Source organism: Octodon degus, unplaced genomic scaffold, assembly GCF_000260255.1.
Source record: "Octodon degus isolate 3935 unplaced genomic scaffold, OctDeg1.0 scaffold00256, whole genome shotgun sequence".
NCBI classification, from domain to species: domain Eukaryota; kingdom Metazoa; phylum Chordata; class Mammalia; order Rodentia; family Octodontidae; genus Octodon; species Octodon degus.
The window spans coordinates 2067995-2081312 of NW_004524832.1; the positions used below are offsets into that span (position 1 = coordinate 2067995).

General features: G+C 31.9%; 1 protein-coding gene across 1 annotated transcript in view; it reads right to left on the reverse strand.

The window, feature by feature from the left end:
• The window catches only part of Adad1 (adenosine deaminase domain containing 1), a 59537-nt gene that overhangs the window by 7141 nt on the left and 39078 nt on the right, over positions 1-13318 (reverse strand). The window contains exons 8-10 of the mRNA XM_004646166.2: positions 11644-11873; positions 6442-6679; positions 3532-3664 (exon numbers count right to left, since the gene is read on the reverse strand). Of these exons, the coding sequence (XP_004646223.2) occupies positions 3532-3664; positions 6442-6679; positions 11644-11873 (601 nt within the window). The remainder of the gene's footprint in view (positions 1-3531; positions 3665-6441; positions 6680-11643; positions 11874-13318) is intronic.

Sequence of the window (13318 nt, forward strand, 5' to 3'; positions counted from 1 at the left end):
TAAATTTTTTAGTTCAGAAATTATTTCTGATCTGATTTCTTCTATACCTTTCTGCAGTTGTTTCTTTACTGCCAACGCTATTATTTCAGAGATATCTGGTGTGTGATTTCCAGTCTCCTCAGTGCTAGTGTCTTCTGCAGTTGGACTGGGGGCCTGAGACTGCATTTTGCTCCTTCTCTTTGTCATTTTGCATACCATTGTCTTCTGACCTTTGGTGTAGAGCTTGGATAGAGTTATTACCTTAGCACCAGGTCCAGATCTACAAAGTTCAGATTCCTCCAGGTGGGGGTTGTTTGGATCTGGTTGCTGTGCTCCACTTCTTTCTGCTGCAGCCGTTAGAGTTGAACCCTTTGTGTCTCTCTGGCAAGATGTTCTGCTCCTGAATCAGCTGGGTGGGTCTTGCCTCTAGCCTCTTTGCAGGAAGTTCTGCTGAAGGGTTCCTCGCTGGGCTTGCACTCTGGGTTGAATGAAGATCCGCGGGCCCTGGGTGGTCTCACTCACTCGTGGGGCCTGCGCTCTGGGTCAATTCAGTATCCGGAGGGCCCCCACTTTGATCTTTTTGAACAGGTGATACTGTTGCACAATTACAACAGAGTACATTACAGTGTAAATCTAACCTTTATATGCACTGAGAAACCTAAACTTTTGTGAGACTCACTTTATCACGTCAGGCTGTAAACAAACCTGTGATACTTCCAAGATGTATCTGTAATAGTTTTGAAACTAAGTAGAGTATTTTTAACTTTTTGTACTTTTTCACAATTCTTTTCTCTTGTCTGCTATTTTGGATATTCACGTCAATTTTATAATCATTTCACTAATGTCTACACAAAAGCCTGTAGGGATATTGAGTTTTACATGAAAGCTGTAATTTGGAAAGAAGTGGCATCCTAATCATACATTTTCCAAGCCATAATACAGTACAGCTCCCCATTAATTCAGCTCCTCGTTAGTATCTTTCAGCAATGTTTTATCACTCTCTGTGTACAGATCTTATACTTCTTTTGTTAATGTATTCCTCTTTCTGTATGTGTGTATTTGAGATTGTATGCCTGAAGCAATTTTATTTTTGGACTGTCCATTCCTAGGATACAGATAAACAATTTATTTTCCTATACTATTCTTATACAATGATGTTACTACATTCAAATATGATTTAGTTGCCTGTATTTGGTAGATTCCAAAGTGTATTTTATCTGCAAAATTACATTTTTAGGAATAAGGAAAATGTTTCTCTTCGTTTTTTAATAGGGATACATTTTTTACTCTTTTTGCCTTAATGAATTGGCTAGAATGAACATAATAATGTATGATGTAAGACTTTTTATTTTTACAATGTTTGTTTACATTTGGTAGAATTCATCAGTGATGCCATATATGTACCTGGTATTTTCTTTGTGGAGATAATTTTGATAGTTCAACTTTTCTAATTGATTAATTTACATTTGGATGATCTAGTTTTAAGTCAGGTTTTGTATTTATGCCTTTCTATGAGACATCCACTTAACTGGTTTAATACATTAACAAAAGGTTTTGGTGCAACAGTTATTTTAGCATCAGAAAGGTTAGGACTCTTTCTCACTCCAGATTTTGATAATATTTATTTATTTTTCTTGGTTAGTCTAGACTGTTAGTAATCAAATTGGGTTTTGTTTTTTTTTTTTTACTTTTTAAAATGAGAAAACTTTTGAGTTCACTGATCTTTTTCTAAGTTTTTTGAGAAAGGGTCTTGCTTTATAGGTCAGGCTTGCCTCAAACTCAATATGCAGCTCAGACTCTCCTCAAACTAGTATTTTTTTCTCTTTTTAAATTTTTTTCATTAATTTTATTGGAAATCAATAATTACATAGCATATTAAAATTGTAGACAAATACTGAAATGTGAAAGATATAAGATGACAGAGGGAAATTTCAGAGAAATATTTCTAAAATGAACACATAGCATGAGATTAACAATAGATTGCACATTGTAAATAAATTATTTACAAACTTAAATGAATAACAATAAAAACAATAAAAATTGTTCAAAATAAAGATGAAGAATTTACAGATCAGTCATATAATAGTTCACTTTGTGCCAAAATCAAGAAACTTAAATTCATATAATTAGAATTCTCAAAGTAGAAAGGGGTAGGCAATAAATACTTAAAGATTTAAAATTTCTGAATTTAGTTGAATTTATAACACCACATTTCCAAGAAAAATGAACCTTTTGCACAAGAAATTTGATTAAAATCACACCAAGATACACAAATATGAAATTTTCAAAAATTTATTGTAAAGAAAAAAATAATTAAATCATATACATAAAACTATTAGCTATGGAAGAAAAAAATTGATCCTCCTGCCTCACCCTCTTGAATGCTGGGATTATAGGTGTGTGTCATTGCAACTTACATCTTGTCCGGTTTTATACTTACCCACAAATTATTAATTATAAAAAGTTACCTAGATCATTTCTGGTTTTGGTGTCATAAAGAGGTTGGAAATCTCTACAATAAAGTTTTAATATTTAAAAATGTGTAGATAAACACTTGTAGTTAATATAACTTCTCTACAGATTGGAATTAAAAGTTTAAACGCTGGGCTGGAGAGGTAGCTCAGCTGTCTAAGCACCTGCCTGGCAAGTGCAAGGACCCAAGTTCCATTCCCAGTAGCATGCCATGCTGGTCTGGGCATGGTGGTGCACCAACTGTAATCCCAGTACTGTGAAGGCTGAGAAAGGAAAATCACTACAAGTCTGAACTGCAGAGTGAGACCCTTTATCAAATGAATAAATAAACTTTGAACATTAAGATATTGGTAAAATTAAACAACTTTCATAAAATGCTATATTAAAATTAGTTTATGAAAGCAATTTATATTTAATACTTAGTAATAACTATGTGAATGTCATATTTAAAAAAATAAAAAAACATAAGCTCAGTGTTTTAGAGCTTATCCAAAATACGCATATATTAAGCTTAAATAATATGTTCATATTAAAGGATAATTATCTACTATGTGAAATTATTATACATTTTGGGTTTTTCTTTGTTCTAGGAACTGTGTTTATCTTCTTCCGAACTTTCCACTTGAAAGATATATGTGTATGAAAACACACATACTTTATAGATAATAAGCTATTTACACCACCTACTAATGCAGGTCCAATTTAAATAATGGAATTAAAAATTTTCAACTTTAAGACAGGGAAACTAAATTTGTTAACTATTGTTTTAGGATTCTTACTTTTCTATACTTTACACAATGTTATTCTTGCATAAAAATGTATTACTATCTTATTTCTCTAGGTTTGACATAAAAGCTTTGGACAATGTTATCAGAGTAAGAGCATATACCACATTAAGGTGCTGCTTTAAGCAGCAACACAGTTACATATTCAATTTCTAGCATATTCATTTAAATCTTAATTGAACTATTACATGGTGGTATCATATATTCAAGAGCAATTCTGTAAACTTTTGCTCTGTAAAGTCAACATAAATTACCACAACATTTTCCATATTTTTATTACTATGATCAGCCTTACCTTAGCTGCATGGTAAGTACATGCTTTGAATAAATCATCTCGTTTTGCTTCCTTGGCAAGCAGATTAAATCTACTTAACATTGCAGCCTTACAGAGTCGACTTGCCATTGACACACCACTTTTAAATGGAGAACTAAAGTAGAAGGAAACAGAGCACTCATTAACCATTTATCAGTGATTTACATTGACAATTGAAAGGATTAAACTCAAAGTCTAAAATATTTATGGATCTTTTATGCACATGGCAAACAGAAACTTCTGTTATATAAAAATCTTTCAAAACATTAAATTACTTTCTGAAGGCAATTTATACTAAATTATAGTTCTTACAGTATTACATCAAAAATTATATAAGCCATAGTTGGCTAGTTGCTTTTAAAGTAAAATTACTCTACAGTGATACCAACTAATTGAAATACTGATTAAAATGATATACTCTGACAATGGTGATGGATACATGGGTATATACATAAATGAATTTCTCATGCCATGATACAGTACTTTCTCTGCAACTGAAATATACAAAATACAGACATATATCTACTTCAAAACTCTCCAGTTAAATGTATATCTATATATGTACATGTATAGGTATACATGTAATTTGTGTTTCTAATAAAAGTGAGTCCATATGCATGGACTTTTTTCTATTTTTGCTGCATTTTTCATTACTCTTAAAGAGATTTTAAAAACTGCCAAATCCTTCACAGTGTCTGGCTTCAATGCTATGTACGATGTAACATTTCAGATCCAACCATAAATAGGTATGACTGACTTCCTTGTTTTTCCAGTATTGGAGATCAAACGTTGTCACTGAGTTACACCCCTAACCCTTTTAAAAATTTTCTTGAGGGTGTGGCTAAGTAATTAAGTTGCCCAGGCTAGGCTCAAACCTGTGATCACCTTGCATGGCTCCCTTCCCCTTGAATTTTTAATTTATTTATTCTTCCATTATGTATAATTTATTTCCATTATTTATTAGTTTAAAATTTAAGGCTTGTTTGGGGTGATAGCTCAGTAGTCTAAGCTCCTTCCTGGCAAGTGCAAGGACCTGGGTTCGATCCCTAGTATTGCAGGCTGTGCTGGCTACTTGAAACCAGGTGTGGTGGTGCACACCTATAATCCCAATGCTGGGGTGGCTGAGACAGGAGGATCACTATGAGTCTGAGCTGTGTAGCAAGACCCTATACCAAATAAATAAATTTTTTAAAAAGATTAAAATTTAAGGCTTACTTTCGATTTGCTCAAACTTTATGTAAGTTTTGATAGGTAATATTTTCAACACCCTTGTTTTCTAAATATTTTATAATTTCACTTTACATTTTTCCTTTGAAACAGAATTCAGAGAACTTTTTTCTCCATTGAAAGGAGCTTTTAGCATATGGATCGTTTATAGTTTCATCTCATCATAGTTAGAGTATATTGCTTTTTTTTTTTTGGTATCAGGGATCTAACTCAGAACATTGTGCTTGCCAAACAAGTACTTGTTCAGCTGAGCCATCTCCCTGGCTCCAGAGTATGTTTACACAGCTCCTACTCTTTGAATTTTCTTTTGGTCAATTTTTGGTCAAATTTTACACATTCTTGAAAGCTAATTGTATTTTATATTTTCAATCAAGTATATATTATTTCAAATGGCTACCTTCTGTTTTGTCCACTTGAACTACCATAAAGAGTGAATTAACATCTTGCTAGTTTTTATTTTTCCTCATTATCTTAATTTCTGTTATAAATGTTGATGGTATGTAATTGACTGAAAATGCTTCCAAAACAGTTCTGTCTTCATTAATAGTTACACTCTTTATGCTACTGAAGTATTGTTCTTTGCCTTATGGTGATACTTTGAAGGATGAATTACACCTTGTCTGATATTTAGGTTACATACTCTTTTTTCTTTTTTATTTGTATTCACTTAGTAAGTACTTGGTCATAAAACTGGTACAGTTATTTTACACTTATCAAATTTATCTTTGTTATGCAATTCTTTTATGTCTTCAGCAAATAGCTTCTAAATGTCTTTCATAGAAAATGTATTTTGTATATGTGTTGGTGAATCTGATATATGATCAAAGTACAAATAGTGTATTGTCTTAGTTGAAATAATTACTATGCTTGACTGAGTTCACTAAGAAAAAGTGGTATGTGGCCTGAGTTCAATCCTGTCCTTCATGGAGAAGCATTTTAAATGTTTAACATTATTCCTTACTTCATTATAAATGAATATTCACACTGAAAGGAAGGTTTTTAGTTTTTACTTCGTAATAAGTCACAGAGGTATTAGGAAATTGTCTAGAAGGCATACAGCTTTGTGGCCTTTGGATATAAGATGTCCAGATCAAAATCACAAATATGACCTTTACTATTTGAGTAACCTTACATAACACATGTAATCTACCTTGAACTTCAGTTTATCTGTAAAATAAAAAATACGCCATCCCAATGTATAGGTTTATTATATAAGAAAGCAGTATAATATGGTATAGTAGTTCTTGCACTAAGTATATCTAATTAGTCATGGGGTGGGCAAGTAAAAAAATGCAGAGTCCCAAGTCCAAATACCCAGAAATTCAATTTCAGTAGAAAAAATGGAATTTTTAGAATAAATTAATGTAATTCTAATGCTACTGGTCACAAAATGACAACTTGAAAAACACTGGTTCTGGAGCCAGATTCTGTGGGTTTGAACATTGGTTTCTCTACTTTCTGTGTAACTTTAGTAAGCTATGTAACTTCTCTAAGCCTGTTTTCTCAGCAGAAGAAAATGCTTTAGTTAGTATGTCTACAATATAATTGCCTAATCAAGTAAGAATAACTGTTTAGAATTCAATAGCATCCAAAAAAGAATAAAATTATGATAAAATGCCTTCTTTTGCTTAATACATAATTTTCAAATAAATTAGTAATTCAAACCTTTCAGTGATCTTCCCACTTAGGCCATCCACAATCTCCAAAGAAAGGTCCCCTTGTGCCCAGTTCATACTCAGAGATTTACATTCCAAATTCATTTGAAATGGATAAGCAGAGGGCACTAAGCTAATATGAGGCCTGTTGACTAAGTAAAACATTGGAAGTCTTGAAGTGAGTGCATCGTCAACACGTTGGTTTATTGCAATTTCTAAGCCTCTAGTATCACTGCAATTTCCATCACCTAGGAAAAAAACACTCAAAAACTCAGTATCAAAAGGAAATATCAAAAATAGGAATAAAAACTGGAAACACCCAAAGCCCATTTCTCTATCCTTTATTCAGCCTTCTCTTTCCTTCTTCTAATCTCTTAGCTGCTACTTTCATATTTCTGACTAGAATCAGGACAAGATAATGATAGAATGTTCATTATACTCAGTAAGCACAGAATATAATCTTCTAGCAAGTAAAGAAATCTTTCAGTTTAGTGAGTAAAAGCAAAGGGTCAATGCTGGCCCAGAAACAAACTGGTACTTTTTACATGGCTCTATGAATAAACCTGTTTGTTGTATCCGATTATTTGTAATAGCCATATGAAATCTGCACATCAGGCAGGTTTTAAATGCTGGTGGAGGTGAGTTATTTTCCAAGGTCTACTAACTACAAATTACAAGTATTCCAGTACCACAGTGTTCTGATTTCACAACAAAAAGTAATTCCAAGAACGACCATTCTGGTTAAAATTGTGCCTAACACCAAACACTTTGAATTTTCAGTTGCACTTACTGAAAAAAAGAGATCTCAAAAAGATATAATGTCATTAATATAAAATAGTGAACTGCATCAAACTTAAAATATAAGTCAGGGAGTACTCTTCTATTTAAAATATTTTTTGAAGCATTTTCTTCCTGAGAAGATGACAAATTTTTGCAACAATATGTGTATGTATATTTATTTATAAATATAATAAAATCATGTGTTTGCATATACATATTTTGCAGATAAAAGTTTTATTTATCCACCAATGTAATTGCTGAGATGGTTCTCAGAATTTAGACTCCTTATGATTGTCTAGGCATTAGTGATCTTAAAAGTGGATGCACTGCTTCTGACATTCTTTTTTCTAAGTATTCTTTTGTTCCAAATCAAGAACTGACAAATAAGATTTAAAAGCTAGCCAAATTAAAGGTATACTTGGACACAGTACAAAAGTTGGACAGTCTGAGGAATAGTTACTGTATCACTATTCTAATACACAGAAGACAAAGATTCAAAAATGCAATCATTTTACATTTCGATAATGACATCAGTTAAGCCTAATAAGTCATAGAAAAAAGAAAAAATGTTAAAAGTCAAGCACTTTATAAGATTCTTTAAACATCAAATTGCTTCACTTAGATGTTTTAATACGAAGTATAAAAGCTACCTGAACAGAAAAAATCAAATCTAGTCATATTTAAAATGTTACTTTTTTTACTATGTATAAATACTTCAATGATTGACTGTATCTAGATTTTAGTTATATTTTGAGGCTAAATCTTGTCCCTGGAGAAATGCATTTCTAAAATATATAATGGGAAATTTTGATTTATGAAAAATGATTTGAAATAAATTTACAATAAAAGGCTTAACATAATCAAAAACTACTGTTACCTGACAGCAGCTTATAGAGGAAAAAGAATCATAACAGTAGTAAGTTATTGATTGGATTTGACTTCAAGCTCTGTCAATAAGCAAACTGTTTTGAAAACTAGACAAAACTGCATAATACACATGACACATTACTAGATGTTTTTAAAACAGTCCTATAAGATCCTTTATTCAGAATGATATATTAATATATTCAGACAAGAAGTTATATCATATGACTTCTGCACTTTAACTATAAAGATTATTTTATCTACCCAAATATTGATCTCTTAGTGTACAGACATCTTATGAGAATTGTTGAACATGTAACTATTTCTATCAGAATCACCTGGTGATTTTCTTTTAAAATATATGTTCTGGGGCCTCATGTATCCTGTTTCTCCAAATAAAGATGACAAGATGTACAGAAATCCATATTTTTACATTCAAAGACATTAAAATGTACCTAAGAAATGCCAGATAGATTACCAATAATTAGGTTTAGATGTGTCCTACAAAGATGCCAAGAAAGAAAGCAAAAGCATTTTTTCCCAAAGCAAATTACTTTTATTGCTACCTGGTGCTTTAGGTTGTTAGGATAAGATGAAAAAATGATCAGATATAAGTTTTAAACCCTTGTTCTAAACCACTAAAAGAAAAAATAAGAAAATACTTTAATACAGAGTTATATCATACAAGTCACAAATTGAAAACATCTTTTTTCACAAATAGCAAATGCTTAAAGACATAGGCATAGGCATGGGCTTCCTGAATTTAAGAACCAAATAACACAAACATAATACCAAGAATCGGATTATGTCAAATTAAAAACATTCTTAGGAAAAGAAACAATCACTAGAGTGAAGAGATGAACTACAGAATGGGAAAAAACAGTTCTGCCAGTGACTCCTCAGATAGAAATATAATATCCAGAATATATAAAAAACTAAAAAAGACCCAATCAAAACTGGGCAAACTAAAATGAGACACATTTCTCAGAAGAAATACAAGTGAACAATAAGTACATGATAAAATGTTCAGCATCTGCAGCCATATGAAAATTACAAATCAGAACAATACTGAGATTTTATCTTACTCTAGTCACCATGGAGACTATCAAGAAATCAAAATGAACAAATTCTGGTGAGGTTGCATGGAAAAAGAAGCCCTTCTATATTGTTGTAGAACTAGTACAAGCACAATGGAAATCTTCATGGAGAGTCCTAATAAAATCACTACAACTAGAAATTCCTTTGACCCATTTATACCTCTTTTGGGTATTCAAAATAGTTAAAGGCATCATGTTACAGTGATGTATTTCCATGTTTATAGCAATAAACCTCATCTTTGCTAAATCATGGAAGTAGTATACATGCTAATCAACAGATAAATGAATAAAGAAATTATATGTATAATATATAGTACCAATTCCACACAAACATACATATATATATGCACATATATATGTTTGTAGGTTTGTGTGGAATTGGTACTATATATATGAATGCTAAATACTCAGACATGCAGGATAAATTTGACTTATCTGCAGGATAATGGATGGACATAGAATACTGCATGGTTTCTCTAATATAAGAGAAACAAAATATACATAATTTAAAGAGCAAAATGAAAGAAGTGATAGAAAAAAAAAGGAAGCAGATTCTAAGGAGCTGGGCAGGCAGTCTAGGGAAGGAAAGAAAGGCAAAGGTAGAGAGTAGGAGGAGGAACAATGATCAAGATGCTATATGTATAGGTACCAACATTCCAAGGTGAATGTTAAGTACTATCTTTTGCAAACATACACTAATAAGAAATTAAAATAAACCATGGGTCCCAGCAGTCTGGGCTACAAAGTAATCTTAAGGCCAACCTGAACTGCATAGTGAGACCCTGTCTCAAAATAAGTGAAAGAGAGAGAGAGAGAGAGAGAGAGAGAGAGAGAGAGAGAGAGAGAGAGAGAGAGCGAGCGCAGTAGAATTATGTCATACAAATAACAAATGATAAATACCTTTTCACAAAGTCAAAGAAAGCTTTGAAGGATGGGAGGTAGTTCAGTAGTCTAAGTACCTGCCTGGTAAGTGCAAGGAACTAAGTTCCATCCCTGGTACCACATGTGCCCTGCAGAACCCCAGGTGCACTGTGCAGCCACTGAAACTGGGAGTGGTGGCACATGCCTATAATCCCAGTGCTGGGGAGGCTGAGACAGGAGGATCACTAGGAGTCTGAGCTGCGTAGTGAGACCCTGTTCCAATAAATAAATAAAATATTAAAAAAGAGAAAGTTTTGCTTACCAAAGCTAGATTTTAGAGAAATCAGAGACACATTTGTTACAGACATTTATTAAAAACAAAATTCCTTTAAAGAAGTCAGAAAAGTTTAAAGTATATTGAGATGATCTGTACTGGCTAAAAGAAATAGTGAACAAGAACTTTAGTAACTAAATTAAATCTTTTAAAAACTGAGTCAATAGTTCTTTATTTATAACAGCATTTGGAAAAAGCAGAGTAGGAAACAGTTTCTTTTGAGGTGTTATATAAAATCTAAAAAAAGCTGGAAAAACTGAATACAAAAAGAATACAGAATATATACATCAATATAAGCAAATTATTGATATAAATGAAAGCACAAAACTAATGAGGTATGCTTCCACAGTGGTCCAATGGGTGCCTGGGGCACTATAAAGGGAGGGAGACTTTTCATTGACTATGCCCTTTTCAGTCTTTTGAATTATGATTCATGTAACATATTTCCTATATAAATTAGTCTAACATTAGCAAAATAAATAATAAACATTTTTCTTTTCATTATACCTTGAATGTATATAGAGCAGGAAAAAATAATACTGATAAGAGAAATTCCTATGAGATTGGTATAAAATATATAGAACAAAGTAAAACAAACAAAAAAAATCCAGAATAGCACTAAAAACAAAAATGTTACCACATGAAGATCTAAAGTTTATCCATGGATTCACTTCAAATTAACAATAAGCCAAAAAAAGCCAAGTGATAGTAGTAAATTTTTCATCAAGGTCATGGGAAAATTACAGAAATGAGCCCAAACTATTAAAGAGCTAATATCTGTAGGACCATCCAAATATAAATCCAATATTCTGAAATACCTCCTCGGTTAAAGAAAGATGCTATTTTGAATGCTAGTTATTTCATACTCTTTGAGCCAATTAAAAGGATGGCAAAGAACCAAAACAGGCATTTAACATTTTCCGTACTTCAAAAAGATAAGTTAATATAATACAATATAAGCTTTTAGATTTCAGAAGTTCAAGAAAGTAACTTCATGCCAAAGAAAGGTGAGAGGAAATAGATACTGTGCAACCAAAAGTTCAAAATAGAATATACCTAATTAGCTAAGCTGAAATATTAATTCTTCATCCCTTGGTAAAATGGCAAAAGTTGTATCACACTAAATGTGATTACAACTTACCATGAGACAAAATAGCTTAACCAAAAAGAGAATTTGTGTTTTGACCCTGAAGTTTCATGTATACAAAAATAAATTTTAAGCTGACAGTATGAGAATTTACTGAACAGTGTAAGGAGGTACTGAAATCTCACTTACCAACAAGTATATTGCTGATATAAACTGGCTGTATAAAGTGACTCAGCAATGCTCCCTGTACACCAAGAACTTCCCATCTTGTCAACTTGTCACTTGAGGACATACTGTTCACTCTATCAACAATGTCTGCAGGAGAGTAAACAGTGAGATAAATTTTGCCTCCAACAGCCACATGGAGACTCAGTTCTTCATTGGCTTCAAATGCAGATATAGAATTTGGATTAAGACGCCTAGAGAAACAAAAAAAGTTTCTTTTTTAAAAAAAGTATAACTGGGAAAGGAAAAAAGAAAGAGGAAACGAAAAAAAATACATATACACACATGATAGTTAAGATAGATATACTACTAATTGCTCTTAGCTCACTGAAAGAATGCCTATCCTGCTTGCTCAGTTTTCAATGCCTCTATCTTGTATTATAACCAACTACTTTGAAGATAACAATGCACAATGTACTGAACATTTTTACTATCTTACAATCTTGTTTTGAAATTTTATATCATTATTTTTATTTTTCTTAAAATAAAAAAAACATAATTGATAATACATGCACCTACTACTGCTCTCTACAATATTTAATTTTTTCACAATGTTTAATTTCTTAGTACAGTACATATTTAATTTCAGTAACATGAACAGATGCAAACACAAAGCAAAGTAGGAGGATTGACTCATACATGAACAAAACACAGAAAGTAATCATATTTAGAATTCTAGCATAGATACTTTCATTACTTTACTACTATTTATGTTTCTTAAAAATCAAATGAAAAATTCATTTTGTCCTTATCATAGCTTATAAATTATTTGTCCCTGTGAAAATTTTTAAAATCACAAAATGAAATGAAAAAAAGAAAAGTGCAGTTTTTATTCAATATTCACCCCCATGAAAAAGTGAAAACAATAAAATTGTAGAATTATTTTTCTTGAAATTTCTCTCTAGGGAATTCATCCTTATTTTTGAAAATATCATTAGACAGAATTTTTTTTCTTTTGCTCTTTATATTTTTGTACTTTGAGTTTTTTTTAAACATTTATTAATTTATTGTGTGTGTGTGTGTGAGAAAGAAAAAAAGTTTCTTTTTTAAAAAAAGTATAACTGGGAAAGGAAAAAAGAAAGAGGAAAGGAAAAAAAATACATATACACACAGTGTGTATATATGTGTGTGTGTGTGGCCAGCTCAGCCCACCAGGGGGCGGGGCTGGCTGGCATGTGGTGCTGGGGGATCGAACCGCGGCCCTGTGCTTTGCCAAGCTTGTTCCAAGTAGGTGCTTTAGACCACTGAGACATCTTGCCAGCCCCACTTTGAGGTTTTTATATGATAGAAAAAATATAATTATGCTTGTATGTCTGATTTATTTTACATAATGTAATGGTCTCAAAGTGCATGTTCTACAAATTACTCATATTTATTCTTTATGGCAGAGGAGTACCTCATTATGCATAAATGCCACATATTCTTTTTTTTTTTCTCTTTGTTATTTTTTTTTTTCTTGAGCTCTGGGACTAGAAATAATAGGCTTCTTGCCACAGAGTTACTTCCTCAGTTACTTCTTTTTTGTTTTTTTCAAAATTTTACTGATAAACAGCAATGAGACAGTTTCAAATCAAATCGGAAGTACAGTTTCAACAAATAATACACTGCATATATTCTTCTTAGTGGTTAATTGCTGTAC